This window comes from Rissa tridactyla, chromosome 7, assembly GCF_028500815.1.
Source record: "Rissa tridactyla isolate bRisTri1 chromosome 7, bRisTri1.patW.cur.20221130, whole genome shotgun sequence".
Taxonomy (NCBI): Eukaryota; Metazoa; Chordata; class Aves; order Charadriiformes; family Laridae; genus Rissa; species Rissa tridactyla.
In genome coordinates, this window is record NC_071472.1 from 28,672,587 (window position 1) to 28,697,768 (window position 25,182).

The 25,182-nt window shown below is 37.6% G+C and overlaps 1 protein-coding gene across 3 annotated transcripts in view; it reads right to left on the reverse strand.

The window, feature by feature from the left end:
* Positions 1-19,497, reverse strand: part of CWC22 (CWC22 spliceosome associated protein homolog) — a 34,326-nt gene extending 14,829 nt beyond the window's left edge. Inside the window, exons 1-14 of one of the 3 annotated variants that reach the window (XM_054208845.1) lie at positions 19,423-19,497; positions 18,729-18,840; positions 15,742-15,809; positions 14,794-14,910; positions 14,434-14,691; positions 13,829-13,957; positions 11,373-11,541; positions 10,949-11,002; positions 9,895-10,030; positions 9,603-9,809; positions 9,420-9,482; positions 8,972-9,064; positions 7,672-7,753; positions 6,463-6,523 (exon numbers count right to left, since the gene is read on the reverse strand). In XM_054208845.1, coding sequence (XP_054064820.1) covers positions 6,463-6,523; positions 7,672-7,753; positions 8,972-9,064; positions 9,420-9,482; positions 9,603-9,809; positions 9,895-10,030; positions 10,949-11,002; positions 11,373-11,541; positions 13,829-13,957; positions 14,434-14,691; positions 14,794-14,910; positions 15,742-15,809; positions 18,729-18,755 — 1,464 coding nt within the window. In that variant the 5' untranslated portion in view covers positions 18,756-18,840; positions 19,423-19,497. Of the gene's footprint in view, positions 1-6,462; positions 6,524-7,671; positions 7,754-8,971; positions 9,065-9,419; positions 9,483-9,602; positions 9,810-9,894; positions 10,031-10,948; positions 11,003-11,372; positions 11,542-13,828; positions 13,958-14,433; positions 14,692-14,793; positions 14,911-15,741; positions 15,810-18,728; positions 18,843-19,047; positions 19,060-19,257; positions 19,277-19,422 lie in introns of those variants that run through there. The other 2 variants (XM_054208847.1, XM_054208846.1) reach the window with 2 other exon arrangements.
* Between the last annotated feature and the right edge of the window lie 5,685 nt (positions 19,498-25,182).

Below are 25,182 nucleotides of genomic sequence, written 5' to 3' on the forward strand. Positions count from 1 at the left end.
CTTGAGAATGATCATCTTTCACAGGCAACAGCAAGTCTGTAAACTAATCCTGGTGCAGTTGCCAAACCTACCAGTTGTGATGCAGTACGGTAACAAAGGAAACCGATGAAGCTAAGAAATCATCAACTTGATCAGAGCATAATTATCAGCTTTAGACCGTCCCACGCTATACCAGTTTCCTGGACTACACTCTCACTGAGTCTCAAGCCAAAATAAGTACTTCTGTTATCTTCAAGACTCGATGCATAAATAGCACAAGAGAGACACTGACGCCCCCACCCCTCCAACTAGGACTGCTTTGAGCAAGTGTGACACTATCCTGTAAAAATGAAAACATGTCAAATGCATGCATAATTCTTTCAAGAGCGCTATGCCTACAATAACTTTTCCCTTTTCAAGGTAAAAAAAAATAATCCTGCGACCCATTACTTTTGTCTGGGATAACTGCATCAAAGAGCAGATATTCTTATAAGAAGAGGCTCTAATGTAATTAATCGAAGTCCCAAGCATTGCTGTATACGAATTTAGTTCTGATCACAACTGAAAAGAAGGAACAAAAGCCTAAAAGCCAACTTGGTTTAGGAATATTTTCCAAGGGCAAGAACAATGTATGGTTGGTTGTTTTTTCGGTTGGTTGTCCCTGCTCCCCTTGTTGAGGGAGGCTGGGCACCAGGGTAAGACACATCCCATTCTGCTCTCAGCTTGAATGATGCTAAGAACCTATAAGAATCTATATTCCTCATATACATTTTTCTAAAGAAGGATCAATTTTCTTTCTAAGTAGTTGTCACTCCTGTCTAGATTTTTATTACTGTGAGAATCCTCAACTCTTTCTTTCAACTGAAAATATCAGAAACTGAAATATACTTCTTGAAGAACAGAGGCAACAAAAATCCGCTAAGGGAAAGAAAAAAGTAAAAAGCCTATTTCCAACATTTTAGTCAGGCTTGTTTGTTTGCTTGTTTTCCTCATAGTTCAGAAGACAGAACAACTGGCGATATCATCCTCCTCTAACTACGGTTTTAATTTATTTAAATTTTCTTTAGTAATGCATGGGATGAATGCAGCTTTAACACAGACAGTAACAGTACTTTTTAAAAAAAGAGAAATAGCGTGCTCTGCCAAGACTGAACATATGCCCAAAGAAGCAACTGTAAGGCTTGTTTAGAAAAGCTTCTCCCAGGCTGTAGTACAGACTACAGCAAAGCTTTTCAACTTTTGATCTGCAAGCTTCAGTTGGGTTTAAGTAACACCAAGAAAAGCAAGCCTCCCCCTATTAAATTTACTGTGAAACGAAGAATTTCAACTATCTGAAGTTCTTTTTTCCTTTAAAAAAAAAATCAGAAACCAACATGAGAATTAAATTCTGAGTATCTAACATACTTAAATACTACCACCTAATGCAGAAGATACCAGTGAGCCAAATAAACAACAACAAAAAGCAATAAATTCCTTTGTTCAAGCTTCAGAATCCACATGAAGAGCAGGAGAGAACAACAGAGTCTCAATGCACATAAGATGCATTCAATTGTCTTATCTGAATTATAGTAAAAAAATTCACAGAGCTGAAATAAAGGAACCACAGACATGCCAGGTTAGCAAGTGTTAACTTGGAACCTACTCCTCAGGTGTGGACAGATGTCAGCACAGAGATAGTAAAGAAGTAAAATTTAGGCTCCAGGAAAGAGGTCAGGAACAAAGGCGGGGGGCAGGAACCAGAAGCAGACAGACAGTGATACCATGCGAACAGGCTTTTAGGACCCGATTTGAGAAAAGTTCTCATAATAGAACTGAGAAAAGTTACAAGACTTGGTTATGGTTGTGGGGTGGTTTTTTTGGTTGTGTGGGTTTTTTTTTTTTTGTGTGTGTTTGGTTGTGGTTTTTTGTTTGTTTGTTTGTTTTTTTTTGTTTAAGAAACTCAGTGGTAGAACAAGAGAGGACCTACAAAACATCATGCACAGGGGGATCCTGAAAATCCCAATATGGAAGACAGTGTGAAAAAGGATCAGGAAGAAAACTTATGACAAAAAAAAGTTTTGAAATGGCTTCTCGACATTTCTATTAAACAGGCAATGTAAAACCACAAAGGAGTAACATTTTGCTCATTTAACGTAACTATGACAAGCCAAAAAAGGATACAGACTGAAGAAGCCTGAAAGGTTACAAAAAAAGACAGAGAAACAAGAAAGCGCATTGCTTACCTCTATCAAAGATTAATAAAATACAGAAGAAAATGATACATTTTAGAAGATTTAAATTCAAATGACTAAAGAAGGGCCCTTTGATGCAGAACACAACATTGAACATGCTGAAGTCACCTAAAAAAGGCGGGGAAACAGATCAAGTGTAATCAGGAGGACAGTTTAAAGATAAGGTCCAGGTACAGGAAGCAGATGTATTTCCAGAATCCTGGAGCAATAATGAATGAATGAGAAAAAGAATCAAGGGGGAAAAAAAGAAAATCTGGAAAGCTGGAAATAAAAACTGAGCCTGAAAGAAAACATGCTTTCTAGAGAAAGAAAAAACAGGACACTGTAGTAGGCAAAATTTTCACACTAAAAAAAAGGGCCGTGAAAAAAAAAAATAAAGGATGAGGAGATGGAAATAAGTATTTTGTGGAAGGAGAATATACAGCTGGAGACTGAAAATTAATTGGATGTTTCTGTTTAACGGCATCATTCACTTCTGAAAAAGCAGCATTTCAGTTCATGGCAAAATGAAAAACGTGTTCATCTCAAGTCAGAACAGAACAATTCTACGTTAGTAAATAAGACTGCTGACGTTCCCCTCAGCACCCAGTACTAAACTGCAATGCCAAAAAGCAGTATTATGTCTTCCTATTCCACAGATCATCCATTTGAACCCTAATCCTCTTTCTGCACGCAAGAGCTGTGTGACAGATCCATTACTGGTATTAAGCATACAAACGCTTGTGTTGCACAGCAGTTAACGTGACACAATAATCTGACAATTCAACCACTGAAAAACGGCTAAATATATTCCTGAACTTAGCCCTGCTAAATCACGCCAAAAGTCTCTGTACATAAAGATTTCTGGAACAATTAACCTGCATGAAAGTTGTTAATACTGTATTAGTCTCAAAACTGTCATTTATTTCTGTCTTTAGGCTTTGAGTATTCTAATGGGGTTTCAGATTGTATTTAATTGACAATTCACTACTCAAAGACTGTGGAAAACAGTCTTAATGACAAAATTAAAGAAAGCCAATTTTATTGATTAAAGCCTTCCAGGAGGAAAACACGAAGTTACTGTAAAATTAGACTTCATTGGAGGAAAAAAATTTACAGCAAGAATTTAAGTTTCACCTAATTTCTAAGGAGTAGAAACGGTGTTAAATGATACTTCAGTCTAACACTCCAGTACCTGCTTCTCATGACAAACACCATTCATAGTAGGAGTTGGCACAGCGAATGAGCTCTTACCTACAGGGTCTTCACTATAAGAAACAACCAACCATGACGTTATTATCTCTCCTACGCTCGATCTAAATTGCAATTTTCTTACAAGCAGAAACGAACTTTGAAGATTCACCCAAGAGTTCAGCAAACATTTCAGGAATGTCTCAAGGTTGCACCTTATAATTCAAAGCTTTAACCAAAAAAATTACAGATAAAGACATATCATCCAGCAATACAGGCTGCTGAAGTTTTCAGTTAAACAGACCCAAAAAAGAGCTTTATGTCTGAAAAAAATAATCCTGTGGTTTGTTTTGATAATGAAGACAGCAGGAATCAATTCACTAAAGGGTTCAATCAGAAGATACTAAACTTGAAAGAATAAAAGATTACTTTCCTTGTTTAGAAACTGGCAGTTAATTCAAGCAGAAATTCCTGCTGAGTGCATTCAGTTTTTCGTCCACATGGACGGACTCCAGCCCCATAAATCCTTGAATAATTTTATTGTCTGTACCTGGTTGTTCTCTCTGCTCTCACACTGATCAGGCAATCTCTTTTCTTTTTTTCCTTTTGCCCCCATAAACACTTAGAAGCTCTAAGTCTATACAATGAGCAAGTCAAAGCTCTCACATCTTTGATTGAGGTGAGGTGAAAAGTAATGATGGTTATTAGGGGAAAAAAAGAAATCTGCACAAAGAAGCTGCCTCATATTATAAAAGATGAAGCTTTACAGCAGTTTTTAACCTTGAACTGTAGAAATTCCTACAACTAGTACTGGATCATAGGTTGATACTAATTTATTTTTATCTTTTTAGATAGATATACACTTGCACACACAAAGTGCCAAAAAATAACTTCTGCATCTATTTTAAAAGCATCTCATTCATAGCAATTACAGCTGAATCATAACTACATCACCTCACATTCTTCTTTTTTTAATAGGGTGGTGTGCTAACCAAAATAAATTATCTAAGTACCATAAACTGTAATAATTAAATACATAAATTCTTATTCATCTAGATGTTCTAGTTTTCAAAGAATGTTATAAATTTTAATATGAAAACCCGTGCTTAGTGAATTTTTTACACATTTTCCAAAGCACAAAGCGATAGGAAAGAATCTGTTGGAATGAGATGTTAATGGAACAAAGTAATATTGTCTAGAGACTGGACGAGACAGCTGGTGGGATATCAACATTTTGTCTCCTCCAATCACTTGCTCTCTAAAGAGACATGAAATTCAGTGGAAACATTTCAGAGATTATAGTGCTGTTAGTCACAAAGCTACTGTACTCTAAATTAGTTAGCATTGTATTTAATTGATTCCCAAAAGTTCCATATATATACAATTTACCCAAGTTTTCTTGAGTCTCAAAACTAGACCCGGGATTTGCTCTGAGAGCTTTCCTACAAAATTAGGAGTAACAATTGTGTTTGCAGTGCAGCAGGAAAAAAACCAAACATATTTGTACATTAACATTAATGTAGCTTTAATTTGTGACTGTTAGGGGTCATAAAGTTTCTCAAAGCTGAGACTGAAATAAATTAGCACCCCATAAAGTATATGAAAAGTAACACCTTGAATTCTTCTGTGTATGTCTGGTTATTTTTATTTGCAGCAAAGGATTCACAGAAAGGAAAAGAAAATAGCCTAGTAGCAAATATTAAGTCAAAACTCAAAAATAGCAAGTGAAGTGGTGAAAGAAAATCTACCTTCTTTACACGTTTAAGATTCTGATTTATGGATTGGGTTTTTTTGGTTGTTTTTTAATCCCTTCATTAAATTTATTTTTTCTGAGTAAATCTTGCCCACAGAATAGTTAGTGGTTGACAGAGACTGCAATGGTATTAAATACTAACAGTTGAGCGGTTCTCTGAGCAGTTACAATGTCTGTAACACTGCTTGTTAGGTATCTCCACTGTATGATCTAGCACGTATATTCTAGATTGTTCTCTCATTTCTTTATAGTTGAATTGATTTGCAGGATTTTCTTTTTTCTCTTTAGAATTCTTCAGGTTATGCTTCACTAAGCATCATAATCCTATGCATGCTTAGTATTGCATTACATTCACAGAATTAAAGAATTAGATAAGAAAATACACAACAATCATCTGAATTCTTTGTTTACTTCCATATAAATTGCTTAACAACAAAATAGAAGAACTGAAAAAATAACAGGCAAACAATTTCTGATTACTAGGTTAAACCACATTTTCAAAGAACCCCTAGCTCAGCTCTCCACTTACTAGTTACTATTATACTAATAAGGTTACTTCTACACACATTGTTTCAAATAAAACAGAGTAGTGATAATTAAAGCCACAAGAAAATTAACAGCTCTCTCAAGTGCAAATCTCATGATGATAGCTTACAGCTGACTGAAAAGCTGTTTATATAATTGGGTATTTACATTCTACCAGGATCTAGCATAAGTACTAGCTGAAGGACAGTTTCCTTTACATGAAAACATACCAACTGTACTGATCTTACACATAGTGTCTGAAGACAAAACATATTTTGTCTGACTATCTCCAAGATTACACCAAAGCACACATACTTAAAAGTGCTTTATTTCGACACACTTATCATTCCAAGAGGACTGTGAAAGCAACAAACCACCACATTCTTTTAGGACTATGCTAAATTTCAAGTCCCACCGATAAAGTCTACAGCTGCCTGCAAATATGATCTTCAACTCCAAGCTCTTTCAGAGACAGAGCTCCAAGAGTGACTGCCATGCTACAGTACTTTTGTCAGAGGATAAGTGTTTCAACAGTCCAACGAACAAATATTTTCAAACAGGCTATGAGCAAACATTTGAGCTGCTTGACAGAAAGACACAATTGCCCAAGATAAATGTCTTATGAACTATGTGTCAGCTTATTTGCTCTAAAGGTTGTAAGACTCATTTTAAAGAGCAACAGCTGTAAGAAGTCACTCTCATCTCCTTGCTAGGTCCGAGGCCAAGAGTAAGGATTCTGAATACTACCACAGTACTATTTCTTAATAATGTTAATAACAAAAAAGAATAAGAAGTAAGACTTACAGTTTGGCTTTCAGGGAAGTCCATCTTCAGCAATTTGTGAGCACATTCCTCAAAGTCTAAGCTGCAATAATAGAAAAAATACTTCTCATTATCTGTGCAATGTACGCTACACTAAAACCATTTCAGAATTATATTGATTGTTGGTGCTGAAACTTCAACTGTTTTGAAATAAAGCATCTAATTAACATTCAGAAAGCTGTTTCTTTGGCTGGGATTTTTTGTTGTCGTGGGTTGTTTTTTTTTTAATAAATATTTTGTATTTCATGAGTTTGTAACTGAAAATGAGCTGAAGTCATTACATTTGCAGGCAATTTGAAAACAAGATGACTCGGGTCATTATTACTATTACATCACCTTACAAAACTCAAAGCACAAACATGTGAGCTCATTTTGCACATCCTGAAAAACACTGAAATGCAGGCCCTGTACATAAGCTCCAAAACCAGTATACAACACACTTTCCTCTTCACACTCCCATTCTTGCATATTGAAAGCCTTTAGCTACCAGAAAGAACCTCCCCACACTGAAGCGTAGGATGAATAAATTTCAGTATCACAAGAAAGTATTGAACAGTAACTTCAAGAAATGTAAGAGCCTTTCATACATCTCAGTATGGTATTAATTCATATATCTAATGATCAATACCACAACTACATTATCTCATTCCTCAGGGAGTTCAGACCTGCAGAATATTGTGGGCCATACCTACTTTTAACGATGGAATTGAGTGGCATGCAATGGGTTTATCTCTCCTTTCACCCAGGTGTCACAGGAGCTACAGTGTCATGTTTTGTTTGTGCCATGTGCTGCAAGGGGATTTCATTCTCAAGACGAACAAATACAGTACACTTCAGGGTTGGTATCTTATTGTCTTACTATCTTATACTTATTGTCCAAACAATGCAGATGGCAACAGGCTCAGAAAGTACCATGCTGCAGAACTCCTTACTCTCAGAAATTCTTAAAATGCTGTATAATCTGAAGATCAGTGACTTTTATTCACTCAGAAAATTCTAATTACAGCAATCTTGACAGAAAAGTCCCAGTGCACTACTCACACATCTTGAAACAAACAGGATTTATCTTAGAATGAGAATCCAGTAACCATTTGTCAAAACACTAAAAAGGAATTTAGAAAGGAAAAGAATTCTAGTTCACCCATTTCAAAAGAACTACACTCATAAGTGTACAAGTTATATTATATTTACCTTGACTGAATAGCAAGATAAATTGTACGACGGAAGGAGACCAGGTTAATTTCTGTTTTGTCATGGACAGTGACTTTCTGACCTGGGAAAGAAAACCATGGTTTGGTAAAGAGCAAAAGATAATAAATAGAGCTGTTCTAAGAGATTACTTATTTACTAAGTCTGAAATATATAATACTTTTTCTATAAATATTTAGGACTGTTTAGCAGGTATATTATTGTTTACTATTATTTTTGCAGAGAAGAAAAAAGTAATCAGTGTTTGCCTCATCTGTAACTAACAGGTAAATATTCAGAGATACAGCTGTAAGAGGATAACTCCTCATTTAAAGGCTTTTCACATGACTTAGCTGGCAAAATGCAAATGCAACCTCTAGATTTAACATTTCTTGCCCATATTATTAGGAAGGTATTTTCTGCATTATTTAGCTATACAACATTTTATGTAGCCTCCCTGATTTTAACAGGAAATTCTTTGTTTCTGTTATGTGTACGAACTATGTTACAGCATTCTGCAAAAGTTCTGTTTTGTCCTGGAACAAGTGTAGAAAAATCTGTCCCAAACCACAACCACTCCTCAAACATCTTCATTCATAAGGTATTCACTATTCCTTCATTCTTGTTTGGGAATAGCATAACTGATGAAAAGTTATGTGAATTCTCATACTTTTCATCAGCCTGGAAGCTCTGTTCTTCCATGAAATACTCTGGCAAACTGTTGAAGAAATCCATTCCTGGTATTCCACGAGAACAGAACTCGGCTGGCTATTCAATTACTCACACAGTCTACGCAAACATTTCCGTTATGCTTTTCCATCAATTTTTTTCCTAGGAATCAAATATATGTGTAAACACTGACTGCTTGCACTAATGATCAAGAAAGGGGGCTGAACTGAACTAAAAAATGATATAGAGGATGTAAACACAGTTGTAAGAAAGCCTGTTCTGATTTTGGAAGTGACTTAAAAAACATGACAGAGCATTAAAAAGCGTCCAGAAAGGTTGTCTTTATTAGTTTTTAAGGAACTGTTTTCATGTTCGTTATATTTAGCATCTTATGTTTACAAGGCTTTTCTTGCATGGAACTGATACAGCCAAGACCAATCAGGCCAAGCTGCTTTTTATTTTCTGCCTGTGCTGAATGCTAGTAAACACTTAGATCTGAGAATAATTTAAGATGAAAACATCCCTTAACATTTGAACATTCTTATTTTCGCAAAATTTATAACAAGTTAAGCCTTTCTTTCCTGTTTCACCTACAGTCAATCAATCACTAGTAAGGTCCCAGTCACATACTCACCATCTTCATCTTCCTCTTCATCTTCTTCATCTTCCTCGCTACTTCCAGCCTCTTGATCTGCTTCAGATTCACTGTCACCTTCATCGAGAATTTCTGAAAGAGCAGTATCCCAGATTAAAGGAATCTAGACCACAGTAGCTTTAGTATCAAAAAAAAAAATTAATCCAACACCCAAGAGTGAAAGGGTCTCTCAGGTGGAGAACGTGGCAGAGTCAAAAAAGTAGGTATGTCATAACCAAATGAAAAGGTAGCTGGAGAAACAATACTGAAGAAAATAGCAGGAATACATTGGAAAGGTCTGTGATGAACTGAAAGACAGTTTTCTGGGACACAGTTATCACCCACTGTTAAATAAAGGTTGGTAACAGTAGTTGGACAAATAAAAGCTCTGTAAATGTGTAAATATATAAATATTATATATAAAATTTTTATACACACACCCCCTTACCTTTCTTCAGTGTCTTGTATTTCTCTTCATTTTCCATAAAGTTCGGATCCATCTTGAAAACATCTTTAGAATAAAAGAGAGTCTTTATTTAAAATACAAAATGAAGGTAACAATGAACATTTAATCTCAAATTTGTTTTCATGAGGAATGCAGTCATCGAACTCTCTTCTGTTTTTAACTTACTAAGAACATCCTCTGGGTTGTAGTCATCTTCTAATGGCAACATATGAGTAAACTGATCCTCCTCTTCCACTAGATCTAATCCCTCTGGAATGATTGGATGATCCTTGAAGCCATCCTTCCGTACAGCAAACATGACTTCTATCATATACTGAACGCGCATATCAATTTTAGATTCATGCAGAATGTGTCGAAGACGGTCAAAGATTGCTTGGAAAAAGACAGAAATGTAAATATAAGAAAGATTTACCAAACAAACACCAAAAAGACAAATGTTCTGGCTAATTATACTTACCATTAATACCTCTAGGAGAAACTTCTGTTAGTTTGAGCCCGCTCTCTTTAATAAATCCAATTGCTACTTCAATACTGTCATCAGTAGGCCTTTCAAGAAGCAAAGTGAGCATTTCCAAACATAAAACCTCATGAGCCTATGGAAAGAATATCAGTAAAGAATTAGAACGTACAATGTTACACTATTATTTCAGTGATTTACTTCACGGAGCAGTCCAGCCTTTGAGGATACTACGCTCTTGTTTAATCACACACAAGGCAACTATAGTGGGACAAAGCTATTTAGGAGGAACTCAAAATTTCAAATACAATTTTACCACCCATATTTACACAACTTCGTAGTGAATGTGACTATGCTATTCAGATGAACAAGCAAGCAATGAAAAACATTTTGCCATTAAAAAAAACCAGAATGCATTTCCAAGAAATAAACCACCACTTACATTATAGGAAGTTCTAAGTGTATTGTGTCTACAATGAAATCAGGTCCTCCAATATCAGACATATAAGCAAATGTCAGATCTCAGATTAGTTTCCTCTTTACCAAAATGCTGTATACTCCCAATGCATTCCTGAAACACTGCTTCTTGACATTATTTAAATTGGAGTATCCTGATTTCTAACAGATAAAAGAGTGGCATAGGGCGAGATACAAATTTGATTTAGATGCAACTGAGTTTAGTTCTGCCTACACAGATGTTTGAAGTCAGATGACAGTGTTGCAAGAAAACTGTTTACATCTGCGGGACAGAGCCTCAGATGAAGCATGCTTTGCTTCAAGATTTGTCTGAATACTAGCCCAAACATATTTACGAAGTCTGGGGAAGCTCTGAGGTATAAATGTAACGGTAAGCAATAACAACTGCATAGGAAATTATCAATGTCTTTTCTAAAAAGACCCTAACAACTTAGAGCAGGCTTAAAAGGAAATGCGGATTCAGATTTTCAGTAGCCATGAGAACAGGAAGAGCATCTTCACTTAGGCTACTGCTGTCTTGAAACTAAAGAAACAGCCATACAGAGTTTGGACTGAGTAGAAACGTGAAGTAACATACCACATTCTGATTCATCAAATGTGCAACAAACTTTGAAGATGTTAGACAGAGTTGCTGCAAAAGAAATAAAATAGGAAATTTTAAAACATCTTATATGGAAGAAAAAATTTACTTACTAAGATTTGTGCATCTCACAATCAAATTAAGTCATGAAACTAACTATTTTGGGATACTGACAGTTGCTCACAATTAGGGCTATACACTTTAAAAAAAAAAAAAGATAAACTATCACAGTACCACCCCAGAATAGGTTGTCAAGCTGTCATGATAATCTAATACTACTATACTTAATGTACTAACGATAGGTTCTGACCCATAGGTCTTGGTTGTATTCCTTTGAAATACGTAACCTGAACACACTCAATACAAGGTTAACACAGCAGAATTACAAGTTTGAACATGTTGCTTTTCACATTTTACGTACCTTATCGTTTCTGCGATATCCTTTGCGAAAGTTTAGTATCAACCTCTTGAGAATCAATTCACCAATATTGGGAAACTTTGAATTGATAATTGCCACAAGAGCTGCATAAACATGGGTAAAAATTGGAGAGGCACTCTGAGCTTGCAAAATGGATCTAGACAGCAATCCCCTGCAAAAACACATAAGTTTAATATTTTTCTGGTAATAAAACATTTAATGTTTTTATTCAATACACATCACATAAAATAATATTGTACAGGTGGAATAGTCAGAAGATACCAGATGGTCATTTTCAAACTGTTGTTTATCATGCCACAAATGGGGTTTTGCAAAACGTGTTGCCCAAATGTGCCCGAGCCGAGAAATTCTTAAAATAATACCTTATCTTTCATTAAATATAGTTCCTATTAGAGCTACATTTGAAAATAAGCACGTACAAATTCTTTATCTCATACCCTGCAATTATCCCTTTTTAACTCCAACCCAGGGCCTTCTTAGCTTTGAAATTTGCATGATTGTGCTGTTTCTTTTCCTCAGTTGAAAAAACAAAATCCTGTTTGTGACCGAAAAAAATACCTGCTCTGCAACTATTGACGAAAAACACAGAACTGTGTTCAAGTATAACAACTTAAAACAAGCAAAACAAATGTCTAAGAAAGAAAAGTTGTATTTCCATAAAAGATCCCTATCAATAAAGATCTACCTAGAAGTAACAAAACTGAATGTTCAGTAAAACCAGAATGGGTAAAGTAATGCTTTTCAATGCTTTTCTCAAATGAAACTGCATCCTTTCACATAATTATTGTTTTGGAACTGAGAACTGATTATAAAAGACTACTGCTTAGAGCCTAAATGAACATAAACACAGGGCTCACGAGATACTAGTTCTTCTATTGTACTAAAGGTGTCTCTTACGTTTATATCACGACTGAAGTCTGACAAGAATTGAGACCTTTTTTCCTCCCTTCTCAGTTTTGCTTTTTCTAAAGCTTTAGCCCATAGAATTTGACTGTTGCTGTATTACCCCATTACAAATGGGTGAGGCAGGGGGGGAAAAAGCCCTCCAAATGTGAATCTTCAAAGCACACACTGGTATACAACTCTATCTTCTCTGTGGTTTATCGAAATCTTACAAAAAAACCCTCCTACATGGTACTAAATACAAACTGCATGAAGGACCTTATTCCTACCTACTTTGAAGCTGACAAATGGAATAGAACTCATTTCATACTAATGCACAGAAAGAGAGCATTTCATTTTGAAACTATTAGTTACTTCTTGCTTACAAACTGAAACCTGTCTGGTTCAGATCCGACTTACCCTCTACTTAGAAAACACAGAAAAAGCACTTTACAGCGAAGTAAAATTTCGTGTCATTACTTTATATGCATCTTTGTGCAAATTTGGAAGTCAAAATTAAGTGTAAGAAGGGAAATGGTGTCAGTTTCCTTCTACATTGTTTTGAAATGTATAAGCTTATAAGCCACACACACACACACAAACTTCCACAGACAACTATATTCTAAGAACATTCAATAAGCTAATTTTTAAACTAAAACATTACTGCTTTATGAAAACTAAGCTTTGGGGACATGAAATGCTGGCAAGTAAAAAGCAGTTCTACAACAGACTGTTCAAGACTTCATTATTATTTTTAACAGAAATCACATTTGGGAACTATTTGCTCACTCTCTAGATTTTACTGAATTCTCTTATTTTTATGCTATTTACAGGATTCTGATCTTTGCATCAGCTATGGCATACATGAAACTAACACACTCCTTCACTATAACCTCCTCCAATAACAGTGATTAAGTTGTGACAAAAAAAGTGTTGCTATCTGTTTGAAACGTAATAGAATTATTTATGGATATTTTGTTCAGAGGGTTTTTTTGTTGGTGATTGGTTGGTTTTGTTTAAGTGATAGTCATTTAAACTCTAACTGATCTAACTCCTTTAGACCAGCATATTTAACCTCTATTGACATCAAAATTAAAGCAAGGAAACTCATCACACAATACTTGCACAGTCACCATGACTTAGTACTTAGCTCAAATAGCATACAAATCTTTTCTCTACATTAAAATAAAAAATCCAGCCAGATAACTGTAATAAAATTTGTTTTGCTAAATACTGGCTACAAATATTATTTGTCCCACAGAAAAAAAATCCCAGAATACAAAAGTAAATAGACATAGACACCTGTAAACCATTCAAGTAAAACGCGGGGGTAAAACCTTTAAGAAAAGGAAACACACAGCATCTGCTGGACTCTTATTCCTTCCCCACCAGTTGAGCAGTCCCCAAAGTAGAGGACTACACTGCATAGGCCAATATAGCCTAATGTTAATTTTAAAATTTAACTAGCATCCATACGCTACACATAGTGAGGTATAGATGAACAGTACACATATTAGCAGAAAAGCAAAAGAACTGTTTTAAATACTAAGACTTACCTTCCCCGAACAATATTTTCCTGAAGGAGCTCATGAATGATATTTTCTATATTAGAAACGTTCACTTTATTGACCAGACCATTGATTGACTTCTTCAAGGCTTCCCAACTCATCCTCTGATATGCCAAGCTATTGGAAACATATCACAAATTATAAATGCATAAATTTGAGGTAGCACCGAGTGGGTTTTCATAAATATATATGAAACTTGAATGTACGTTGCAATAAGTAAAATAGCTAAGAAAACATTCACTGCATAAATAAGAAGACTAGTTTGCAATTACGCATTTAACTACTTGGAAATCACTGCACCAACATGATACACCAAAATGTTATTCTCCACAGATACGGTATAACCCAGTATGTTCCGTTTTCTAAGATATTCCCAAAAATTTCTGGTCATGTGGTCACCCCACTTTCCCATTTACAGTTTGCAGCAGAAGCAGGTACAGTCACAATCTGATTCTCTTATTCTTCTGATAAAAATATACCTTCAAAAGAATGATTATAGCCTGCAAAAGATATTCCATTTTCACCAACATTCATTAAAACCCTTTACAGTTTTGCTTTTCAGTAAAAATTCTAATATATTACTTTCAACTCACCTATTTTTATCAGTGATTTGCTCTTGCATCATCCTGAGCTTGGCAGGCGGAATATATGCACCACCTGTGCGAGTAAGGATTGGATCCACTTCTTCTTTCTTCTTCTTTGAAGTGGTCTCATCATGAGCAAGTGAGCTCTGGTCTGTCGACCTCTCTGGACTCCTACGATCAGGTGATGAATATCTTCTCTGCTTCCTTCGATCAGATTCTCTCTCCTCCCATTTCTCATAGTGTCTGTCTCTCCCCCTTTCCATCCTTCTAAAAACAAAACACAACACCCAAGGGTTTGTGAAAAGTGTTCACGTTTTATTCTTTGAAATAAGTATTTTATTACTGATCATGAAAGAGCTTGATACTCACCTTCCTTCTGAAGTTCTGTCATCGTAGTATTCCCTTCTTGAATATTCCTGATCATATCTGCCATCATCAGAGTACCTTCTCTTTCTGGGAGATGGAGACCTGTCATGCTCTACATCCCTATTTGCAACCCAAGACACAACATTCTTAGCAATAGGCTTAGAAAAACAATACTATTAATATCTACTTGCAATACAATGTTTCATATATACCAACTGTTCCACTTCTGCAACCTGAGTTTCAATATATGCATCATTCAAATAGAAGATACTCCTTTTATAATAATTTTTTGTCATAAAAAATAATAAAAAAAAAATCAAGCGAAGCATTGTAAAAGGAAGCTCCTCCTAGGACTTAAAATTAAATGCTAAACAGTAATGACATCAAATACCAGTGGTAAATTCAGCACCATGCATTCCTTGGAATGTACGTACGTATGTTTCACCTACTTTTGCCTATGTAGCATAAAACTGAACAGACACTATTAGAAAAAAGTAATATTGTGTTTAGTACAAGAGGTTTCTTCCAATTAAAATGTAAAAATAAAAGTAAACTGGCAACAGTTCTTCTTACGCCTCAGTAGACTGCACTTCAAATTATATCTCTCCACCTTTTGCTGGCATCAATAATCTTGCTCTGAAGCGACAATTGTGGCATCAGCAATACGTGAGTCCGAGCAAAAAGCTGGCATCTAATTTCCATTTTCAAGTCCCTTGACAATTCAACTGAATGCTAAGGATTTTTTAAAGCTTTATTTTTAATAACAAATCTATTTAGTTACTGCTATATTGACATTCAAGTATTTTATTAAACCTACACTTATTTTTCACTGCTCAGTTACAGTAACACATAAAAAACCAGAACCTGATTATTATTTTTTTTTAAACTTATTTAACTCATTATATGAGCTACATACACAGAATTGTAGGGTATAAAAGTCAATCATTCTACCTGTCCTCTGGAGACAAACTTCTTTGGCGTGAACTGTAGTTTTCCTTCCTTTCATAACTGGAACCATGCTTTTAAGAAAACAGAAGGAAAAATCAAGCTCTAACATCATATGTTTACTACTATGAGCACTTATATCTTGAGATCAAAGAGTTCCATGTCTTTGGTTCCCTATTCCTTCAAATAAAGCTAATGGTAGTCAGTTATGACAAGGAGTGATGGTTCTAAATAACACGTAGTTAAGCAGCTGGACTCCCTGCTACAGGATGAGGCAGAAGCCAAATGCCTACATGGGGTCAAGAGACTGGACAAACACCGAAGCAAAATTCACATGTGTTACCAAAGAAATCATCTGGCTCACAAAACTGCAAATAGTCAGAGACTACGAAAGCATGTGGGTGAGTACTTTTATGGTTGCCCTGTGCCTAAACTTTTCAAGCCATCTGCTATCTATTACTGCTGGAGCCTAGAATAGACGGACCTTCAGTCTGCCCTTCCTGCTTCCTTCTCCCATATGCCATTTTACACTTTGTTGCATTGCATGCAATACCATTAACAGAATTCTACCACTTCCTGTTTGAACACTGTCTTTCCTCTCTCCTAAAGATCCCCGTTATTGCATAATTTTTCCCTTACCTTTCCCCTTTTTACTAACCATTATTTATTTTCTCATGAGTCATTCCTAGCTTTATACATTATAAACATCTAAGTTACACTGTTCCACTTCACAGATCCTGGAAGTAAATTTAATTCTAGATTTTTGAAATCTAATTTTTTAGGACTGTTTAAGTGATAAACACTTAAATAGTTCACAGCAAATTCTGTGGTCTGAACCATGACATAGAATTATGGAATCATACACAAAAACCAGAATGTGACAATATCTATAACACACAAAGACAATGACCTCATCAAGATATTTCAAAACTACTTTGGTACAGCTAAGCAGCAGCTTTTATGACCTCTATACTTTCATTATAAAGGTCCTCTCTTCCCTTACTATATTATTTAGGATTTTTCGGAACCACAATCTCACATTATCAGCCATTCATCAGCTATGAAATAGGTAATGCTCCACCTTGATGCAGAAACTCAACAGAAGGTGCTTATGCAACTTCATGGAACTTTTTGCAGAAATATTAATCTCATTTGTTGAAGTGGCATTCTGTCCATTAACATGTTGCCACACTAGTTTTTGCCCCACCAAAGAACCAGTTAAAAGTGTTGGTTAGTAGAATAATGACACCTCCTTCATAAGCAGACCCAAGACAGTTATACCCAATGATCTCCAAAAACTTAACTGGAAAGAAAACTATCGTTACTAAATGGCAAGTGTGGTGTTTACAATGAACTGTGCAAGTAAAATCAACATTGACTGAGGTTTCCTAAAGAAATAATGGCAACACAACAATTTATGAGCATCATCCTATCAACAGGCCACTAAGGGTGACTTGCTATCACTCAAATTGGTGCATATATACATGTAAATATACATATTTGTATTTTTTACGCCACTATAACATATCCTAGAATATAGTCTTCTCTAGGGTACGTTTCTAACACTGTGTTAAAATTATTCCCACTATTATTTTGCATGAACCAAGACAATGGTACAAAACAAGTGGATTGCATCGTTTACTAGGAGCATGCATCCCTACGAAAGAACATCCATCTGACAATTTAATTCCAGAGTAACGTTATCTTTGACGGCAAAGCTAGTACAAGAAATTCCTGTATTTTCACCACAGTTTTCTTCCCATTTCAATACTTGTTTGTGGGACTATAACATATAGCAGACCACTGAAATCATTCAAGGTCCTTAAGTTGTTGGTTTTTTTCCCCAAAATAATGTAATGCAAAACTGTATCCTAAGCTTCCAAGAAACTGGTAATAAAAATCTTTGAAAAACACTGAACTGTTATTGTATTTGAATAATACTTAGCAGATGGGAAGAGGCGGGTCTTTTTAGCATGATCCAGTCTCATGAGTTCTACACCACCTGCCTTTGCCCAAGCAGACCCAAAAAGATAAGTGGTCACAGAAATAAAACATTACAGGTGTCTCTGTATTTGGCAGTTCTCGTGTCTCCTTGCAAAAAGTGCTATGTTTGTTTTGCTGAAGAACTTGTCACCCTCAGCTCTTTGTGGCCAGGCTTTCTGCCACAAGTTAGTCTTCTTCCTTGCTCATTTTGATCAAAACTATTAATGGGAAGTGTCCAAGTGGTGTGCTTTTGCTACCTGGGTTATTTTGACAGATAAGGGAGCGCTACCATAACCACCAGTTTGGGAAGATAAGAGAAGATACCAAACTATCCCTCAAGCACCTCTATTAAAAACCACTTCAGTCAGAAAAGTTGGAACCAAAAGAGTGAAGAAGCCTATGCAGGGTTGAACCCTAGAAACACAGTCAGAGAAATACTATACATTTGAGACAGTGTACTAGAAGGGTATTGCTCTGCTAACTGTCCCAAATTTAGTGTACTTTACAAATGTGGCATTTCTAAATCATCATTTTATGAGAGTAATTTTAAACCAAGTTTTTTCTAAAAATCATTCCCATCCATTCAGAAACATACCACACACTTTTAAAAAGGAAAGCTTTAACTTTCACAGTAAGAAATACAGTTGCCACATTAACTGCTACTTCCTGTCTCTTTATCTTTTCATTCTAACATCACTGCTATAACATAATTTTTCAACACCTTTTTTCTCCATTCCTCCATATTTATTGTTGAGCCATCATTCATTCATTCATTCACTTTTCACCAATTACTTTATCATTACATGTCAGTAACGTTCAGAACTTCCACTGTTAAGACAACAGTAATTCACTGACTTCATAGTAATATTTTTCTTGTAAACATCTGCTATAAATTATGGGTACTGTTTGCTTTACATTCAGGGAGTTTTATTTAATACATCAACTGCAAACCTAACCAGCAGTAATAAGGGAATAAACAAACCCTACAATTTCAGTTTAAGAGCACTTACATTTACTTGTGTCACCCTGCTCTTCATCTTGACTTTCTATGTTTTATGAAGTTCTGAACGCACAGCAATAAGACAAGCCAAGGTGGAGTTCAGTGTATGAAAAACATTTCACCTACAACAAACGGAAGACAATCAAAATTTTTCTACAGCACATGGTGCAGGAACCTGTGCTTTTAATTTGTTCTTTAAAGCTATGCTTGCGTAATTCCTTAAAACAAAACAAACAGTCCCCCCCCAAGCCTGGTCGGATCTCTTTAAGTTACACAGCACCTGCCATAGGCGGTAAAGGCTGCAGAAGGGCAGCCGGGAGTTCACCAGCCCCACCGCCGCGGCCACTCAGCACAGCCAGCCGCCAGACCCGGCGGCCAGGCCGCGGCAGGAGATGCCGAGGCCCTGCTCACGGGCCCAGCCCCAGGGCGCCCAGTCCCGGCCCCAGAGCTCTCCGCGGGGCTGTGCTACCACCGGCCCGCGCCACTCCCCCCGCCCGCTACCGAGCCGCGACCCGGTAGGGGAGGCCGCGAACACCCACCCCGCGGGCGCAGCCGGCCAGCAAGCCGCGCCCGGGGCTTCCCCCGGCGCCTGGGTCTCCCCCGACTCCGAGGGGGAAAGCGGGACAGGGAGCAGGGTGACTGGCCGCCCTGCCCGCAGGAGGGCCCCCACCCACCGCCCGCGGCCCACCCAGCCCCGCACCTACCTCCCACCGCCGCGCACGGACAGGAACAACGCCACTTCCGGCGGCGCGCAATGACCGCACGTAGACGAGGCCCCGCCCAGCGGCAGCGTTCGACGCGCGCACGCAGGCGGCTCCAGCCCCGCCAGCTGGGCGAGCTTCCGGCCGCCCGGGTCCCGCTGCACGACGGGAAATGTAGTTCCGCGGCGGCGCCCCGGCCGCCATGTTGCGGGACCGGCCGCCGCGGTTATGGGGACGGCGTTTGTCGGCCTCGTCTGTACTATTCCCTTTCAGTGTGTTATTTAGGCTGAAAATGCTTGTTGTTGCAGGGAAACAAAACCCACAACGGTAACTAAGCCGATAACTAAGTGACTCACTCCTCAGTGAGCCACTCTAAAGCAGACATGTTGCTCCTTTCAGTCCAGACTGTGCTTCTCCAGTGCCAACTGCCTCTCGGGCAAAGGCGTCTCAGAAAAAACAGCCCCACTGCTACCAGATGTGCAAGGTTCCTGTCAGAAATAGAGGTAATAGCAAACAAGCACTCAACTTACTTCCCTGAAGGAAGAGAAGCTGTCCAAAGTCTTCCAGAATCTCTGTAAAATGAAGAGAATTTGCTAAGTGGGTTTAGTATGCTTGCCCCTTAAATAACACCCATAGCATGCACTTCTGTCCCACACTGCTGGGTAAACATAACTTCAAATATGTCCAGGACATCCATAATACATTATACCCTCTCGAGAGTTACAGTGCTGTTAGGATACCTGCTTATTAGAGGGATTTTTCTTGGCCTCTAAAAGTTTGAAGTAATTGAGCACCAGTGATTCACCCTAACAGAGGACCTGAGGCTTATTACAGGCACAAATTTGTTTGGATAGTGGAAAGTAAATGCATAGGGAGGAAAAAAAAAAAAAAAGAAAAAAGAAAAGTGCTATGTAATGTAAGGTCTTAAAATGCTTACGGTTCATTTTCAGCTCTTGCGAGATAATGAAAATAGACTCAAGGGGACACAGCAGATCAGGGTCAGAAAGGCCAAGAGCCAGATGGCATCTGCAGGGACAGCTGTAACCGAGCCGTGCGGCGTTACTGCTGCGCTGCAGACCGCCAGCATCCACGTGCAAGTCCCTGCGCGTGCATACGTCGTGGGACGCAGCATTTGCTGAGGCGAAGAAGGTGGCAACAAGGTGGGAGCAATGCTGAAAAAATGCTGCTCACAATTTCTCCTTTCAAACAGAAGGGAGAAACGCATCAACAGCAGAGTAATTCTGATGAGCTGCAGAGTAGTACATTGGCCCTAATGCTGACTCACAGCCACAAATACAGTATTATCTGCTAACATATTCCTTGCATTCCTCCCACAGCTGAAATTTGCTTAACTATGATATTCATAGGCCAATCCACAAGATGGTTTCCCAGGAGCGGTAGGTGGTTGCCTGCAGCATCCCTGCAAGGACCGGGGGGGTGAAAGCGTGTCATTTCACATGTCTTATTCCTGTTCCCCCTTCCCCTCCTGTGAGACCTGCACCCTGCACCCTCAATCATATGCTCCAGTCATGGCAGTGGGAAAGCAGCTCCTTTACTTTCTCGCAACTAGGTAGCTGTCAAGAGGGAGGTGTCTTCCTCAGTACTGTAGAGTCCTTGCCCTGTCTCAAGCCCTCCGGGCAGCCCAGGTGGCCAGGTCTGTAGCCCAGAAGCTGGGGGACTCCTGGTTGTGCCTAAGGTCATGTAGCCTTCTTCTGCCACATGTTTTGCAGCCCCGACACGTTCCCTTGGTCCTCCAGGTTAGTGAGCCAATCTGAGTAAGTTTTTAGTGACTGTGGTCCTAAAACCTGCAAAACTCAAGTCCTCCTTAGCATTTTGTAAAGCAAGAAGGGACCGGGTGGCTGAACTGCTCACTTCAGGTGCAGAATGACTAAGAGGGGCACAAGGGCCTAATCTCCTCTGTGTCGTGATGCTGGCCAGTCACATACGCCAGGCAACAACAGTATGGGAACACAGTATGCATGGGGGAAAAAAGTAGAGATGCATTATTTCCTGAAACAATAGGAAAATGTTATTGAAACGTTGCAGAAAACCAGCTAATTCAATATACCACGAAGTATAGAATAAACAGTGAAATCAAAATGGTAAACTAAAGAAAGCAAAATGAAGATGTTTCATTTAAAAAAAAAATACTATTTGGAAATTTATGACTCAAAGTTCTGTAAGAAAACTCATGTGAAGTAGAAGTCCTATTCAGTGCTTATTTTTGAGGAAAATCCCTTCAATACAGAGTTATTGGAAATCTTCCATTGACTTATTCTGTAATATTTATTGCTTAGGCTACAAATTTTAAGCTCCACACTTTTTTGGAAAGCATAGTTCTCAATATCTTCTTGCTACTTTCTAAAAATCATTTACTGTCAGAATTTTTTTCGTGTTCACAACAGCTCACGCTTACATGCAGTCCCTGGAATAGCTAACATTTTTAAAATGACCTTTCAGGACACTGATTTGCCTCCTTTATTATTCAGCAGTCTCATTCTTCTGTTAGTGCTTGATGTATACCCATGTGAGTCAGTTCTCATTGTGGGAATGAAACAAGGCTTCTGCTTTCTGAGGATTAAGATGTTGATTAAAAAGAAGGTAGTTACTGAAAGGATGGGGATATTTGTTACTCTTAATAACAAGGAAACTTTAATTTCTACATGCTCTGAAAGATTTGTCATTGCTTAAATACACGAGTAAAGAGCATTAGATGAGAGAATTAAAAATTTAGTTGTACTTACACGTTTAACCCATCACATTTTATTCCTTCTCATCAATATGGAAATACAGTATTTATTTTGCAAGAATTCTCTCAGGACAAGGCTATTTGTACTGAAACAAAATGTTTTTAAGCCCCAGTGATGTAAACCACCTCCTCATTGCGTCCTGTGGATTGCTCTGGAAAATCAGGACTACAATATCCTCTGTATCCAATTCTTGCTTGAAGTGAAGTGTGGGGCTGGTGAATTTGCAGAGCTGGGGCCTATCAGCTGTGATCTTGTAAACAGCGAGGGCTTAGCATGATGGCTTTGATTGGGGCCTTATTGCTTAATTGCTTATGGATTTTATTTTAATGTTTGAGTTGCATATTGTCTAAGGGTAAAGGATAAGCTTAGTTATATAGCTTGCAAATGTTGCCATAATTATGCGTCACTTTAAATAGGGCTTGATTCTACCACCAGGTTCTGTCATGCAGATGATTACCAGTGACATTAGGACATTAAATCGCATAACCAGATGTCGTGAAATACTATAATTTAAAAGAACCATTCCTCCTCAGCATTTATGCTCACATTGAGTATATATTAGTAAATATTAGTCTAGTAATTTTTTGATTGAAATATAGGAAAACATTTTAATCATCATAGCTTTCATGTAGTCATACCATATAGTTAAAATTCAGATCCAGCATTTCATTCTGCCAAAGTAAATGGATGCCACTGAGAGTCCATTGTCACGGTGCTTTTTGAAGAAGTGCTGGTTTTCATGAACACATCTATTTGGCTTGGTTGGCTTACAAAATATGGAGAGGAGAGAACAGGTGAAATACATAATCAAATAATTGTTTTGACATATTATTATGAACCCCCAATATTTGTTTTTGTTCTGCTGTCATCTGTTCTTAGCGTTCCTAAACCGATACTGCCTCTTACTTTACTTTTGGACATGGATGTCGCTGTTTTAGCAGGGTCACTAGTAGTAATGAGAGCCATATTCAAAATGCAGATACATCTTCTTTTAATATAAAAAGTGGGGAATTTGGCTCAAACTCATGTCTAAGAGGTTATTTACTACAGTTTTAGAGCCTACAATCCAAATTTCTGATCATTTCTAGACGTACTTTTTTCTGATTCGCAAAGCATAGGCTCTCCTGCAATATCAGTGCCCTTCTCATCCACCCTCCTTCGTTGTACCCGTTACTCACTTTCCCACTGCAGCACTTTTGTCATACTGCCTGCTAGACCTTTGCTTTTTCTTCTGGAGGCTTTCAATCACAAACAGCTTCTGAAGAGCAGCTCTGGTTCCTGCTCTCTGAAGGTATGATTCTTGGGGACACAGGGTGTTTGGGAATACTTGTGCTGCTTTCTGAGGAACACTGCTCATTGCCTGCCACGAGAGATTGCAGGTCTTATGGAAGGAATCCCTAGATCCTAAACCTGCTTTTACAGCAGGAAATGAAATGTGTGCCCCAACTCTACAAAGATTTCCAGTTTAGCACTCATGAAAGAACTTTACTCTCATATTGTACTTATCAGGTTACCTGGAGCTGGGTTATTTTTTGATTCTGGGTTTTTTTTTATTTGAAGAAATATTACGTAGGTAAAAGACAAATTTTAATCTATTAAACTATATAATTTCAATAATGGAAACTGTTCATGAAGCAATAAATACATTTCTAAGATTACACTTGAGTCAGGGTCCTTCGTGGGACACTTCAGTGTCTCAGCTAACTTGAAAGGACAGTCGCTTGGTTCTGCACCTTGCTTGTTTCTCATACCCTGCAAAGGGAAACGGCTTGCCTTTTCCCCTGCTTCTTCCCAAATTTTATTAAGCTATGTATTCCTCTGATCCTTAATGATACCACATTCCTGGCTGTGGGAATGGAATAGCTTGTTTTCTCCTTGATCATGTAATTTCTGCTCAGGATTCCCGAGTTGTTTTTCCAGTTTTGCCAATGACTTGCTGCAATGCATTGGGCTAATTCCTAATCTTCCTCACTAATCAGAGAGCCCTTTTGTAAAACAACACAGAAAACACAGCTTCCTGGGGTGTGTTGAGGGTTTTGAGATCTAATTTATATTTGATTACAGTTTTTGTGTCTTTCTTTTGAGGATGAAACTATATGAATGCAATGCAAAAGTTGTCCCTACTTACTGCAGGGGGGTTGGACTACATGATCTTTAAAGGTACCTTCCAACCCAACACATTCTGTGATTCTACGATTCTAATATTTTTAGTTGTTGGGGTTTTTTTTTAAATATTTTCTGATAATGTTCATTTTTAAAACTAGAAAATTAATTTAATAAAAATTTCTCAAGGTTGGAAAATACTACAAGTTTTTTTTTCTTTTTTGTCTACGTTCTTAAATGAACTTATTTATTCTTTACTGAACATTACAGTACTTCTGTTTTGTCACATCTTGTATCACATCTGTAGCAGTCCTTTCATTGCAACAGGTATTACAAGCTTAAATCCTCAGTGCTCAACAAAAAAATCCCAACATAGCGAGTAGGGGACATTCATGATTTGACAGACTAAGTCTGGTTAATCTGGTGCAGCAGTTTGAGGCTCAGCCACCAAGATTTAAGCTGTCTGCCCTGCTCTTCTGTCCAAGACTATGATCCCACAGAAGAGTGAGAGAAAGTGAGCATCAGCCCATGACTGAGATGACTGCATATGCTATGTAGCATTCTAACCCAAAACCGCTTTGATTTAAATGAAGATAGGAGTCTTTGCTCTCAAGCACTTGAAGTGTTTACTAAATGAGTACAAATCTGTTCTCAAACTTTTCCAAAGTGCAGTAGTGCCATCGTAAAATTGTGCATCATACCCAATACAAATATTCTGCACTCCGGCGATAATAGCTATTTTTACTTACAAAGTCATAAAAGTCAACTTTCTCATTTACTTTGCAATACTAAGAAGGATAATCAATAAAGCAAGAAATCCCTAATCAAAGCAAATGCAGGGATAGGATACATTAAATAATAACTGGGAAAAACACCTGATGTTTTTTCTGCTTGTAAGTAAATTTTAACT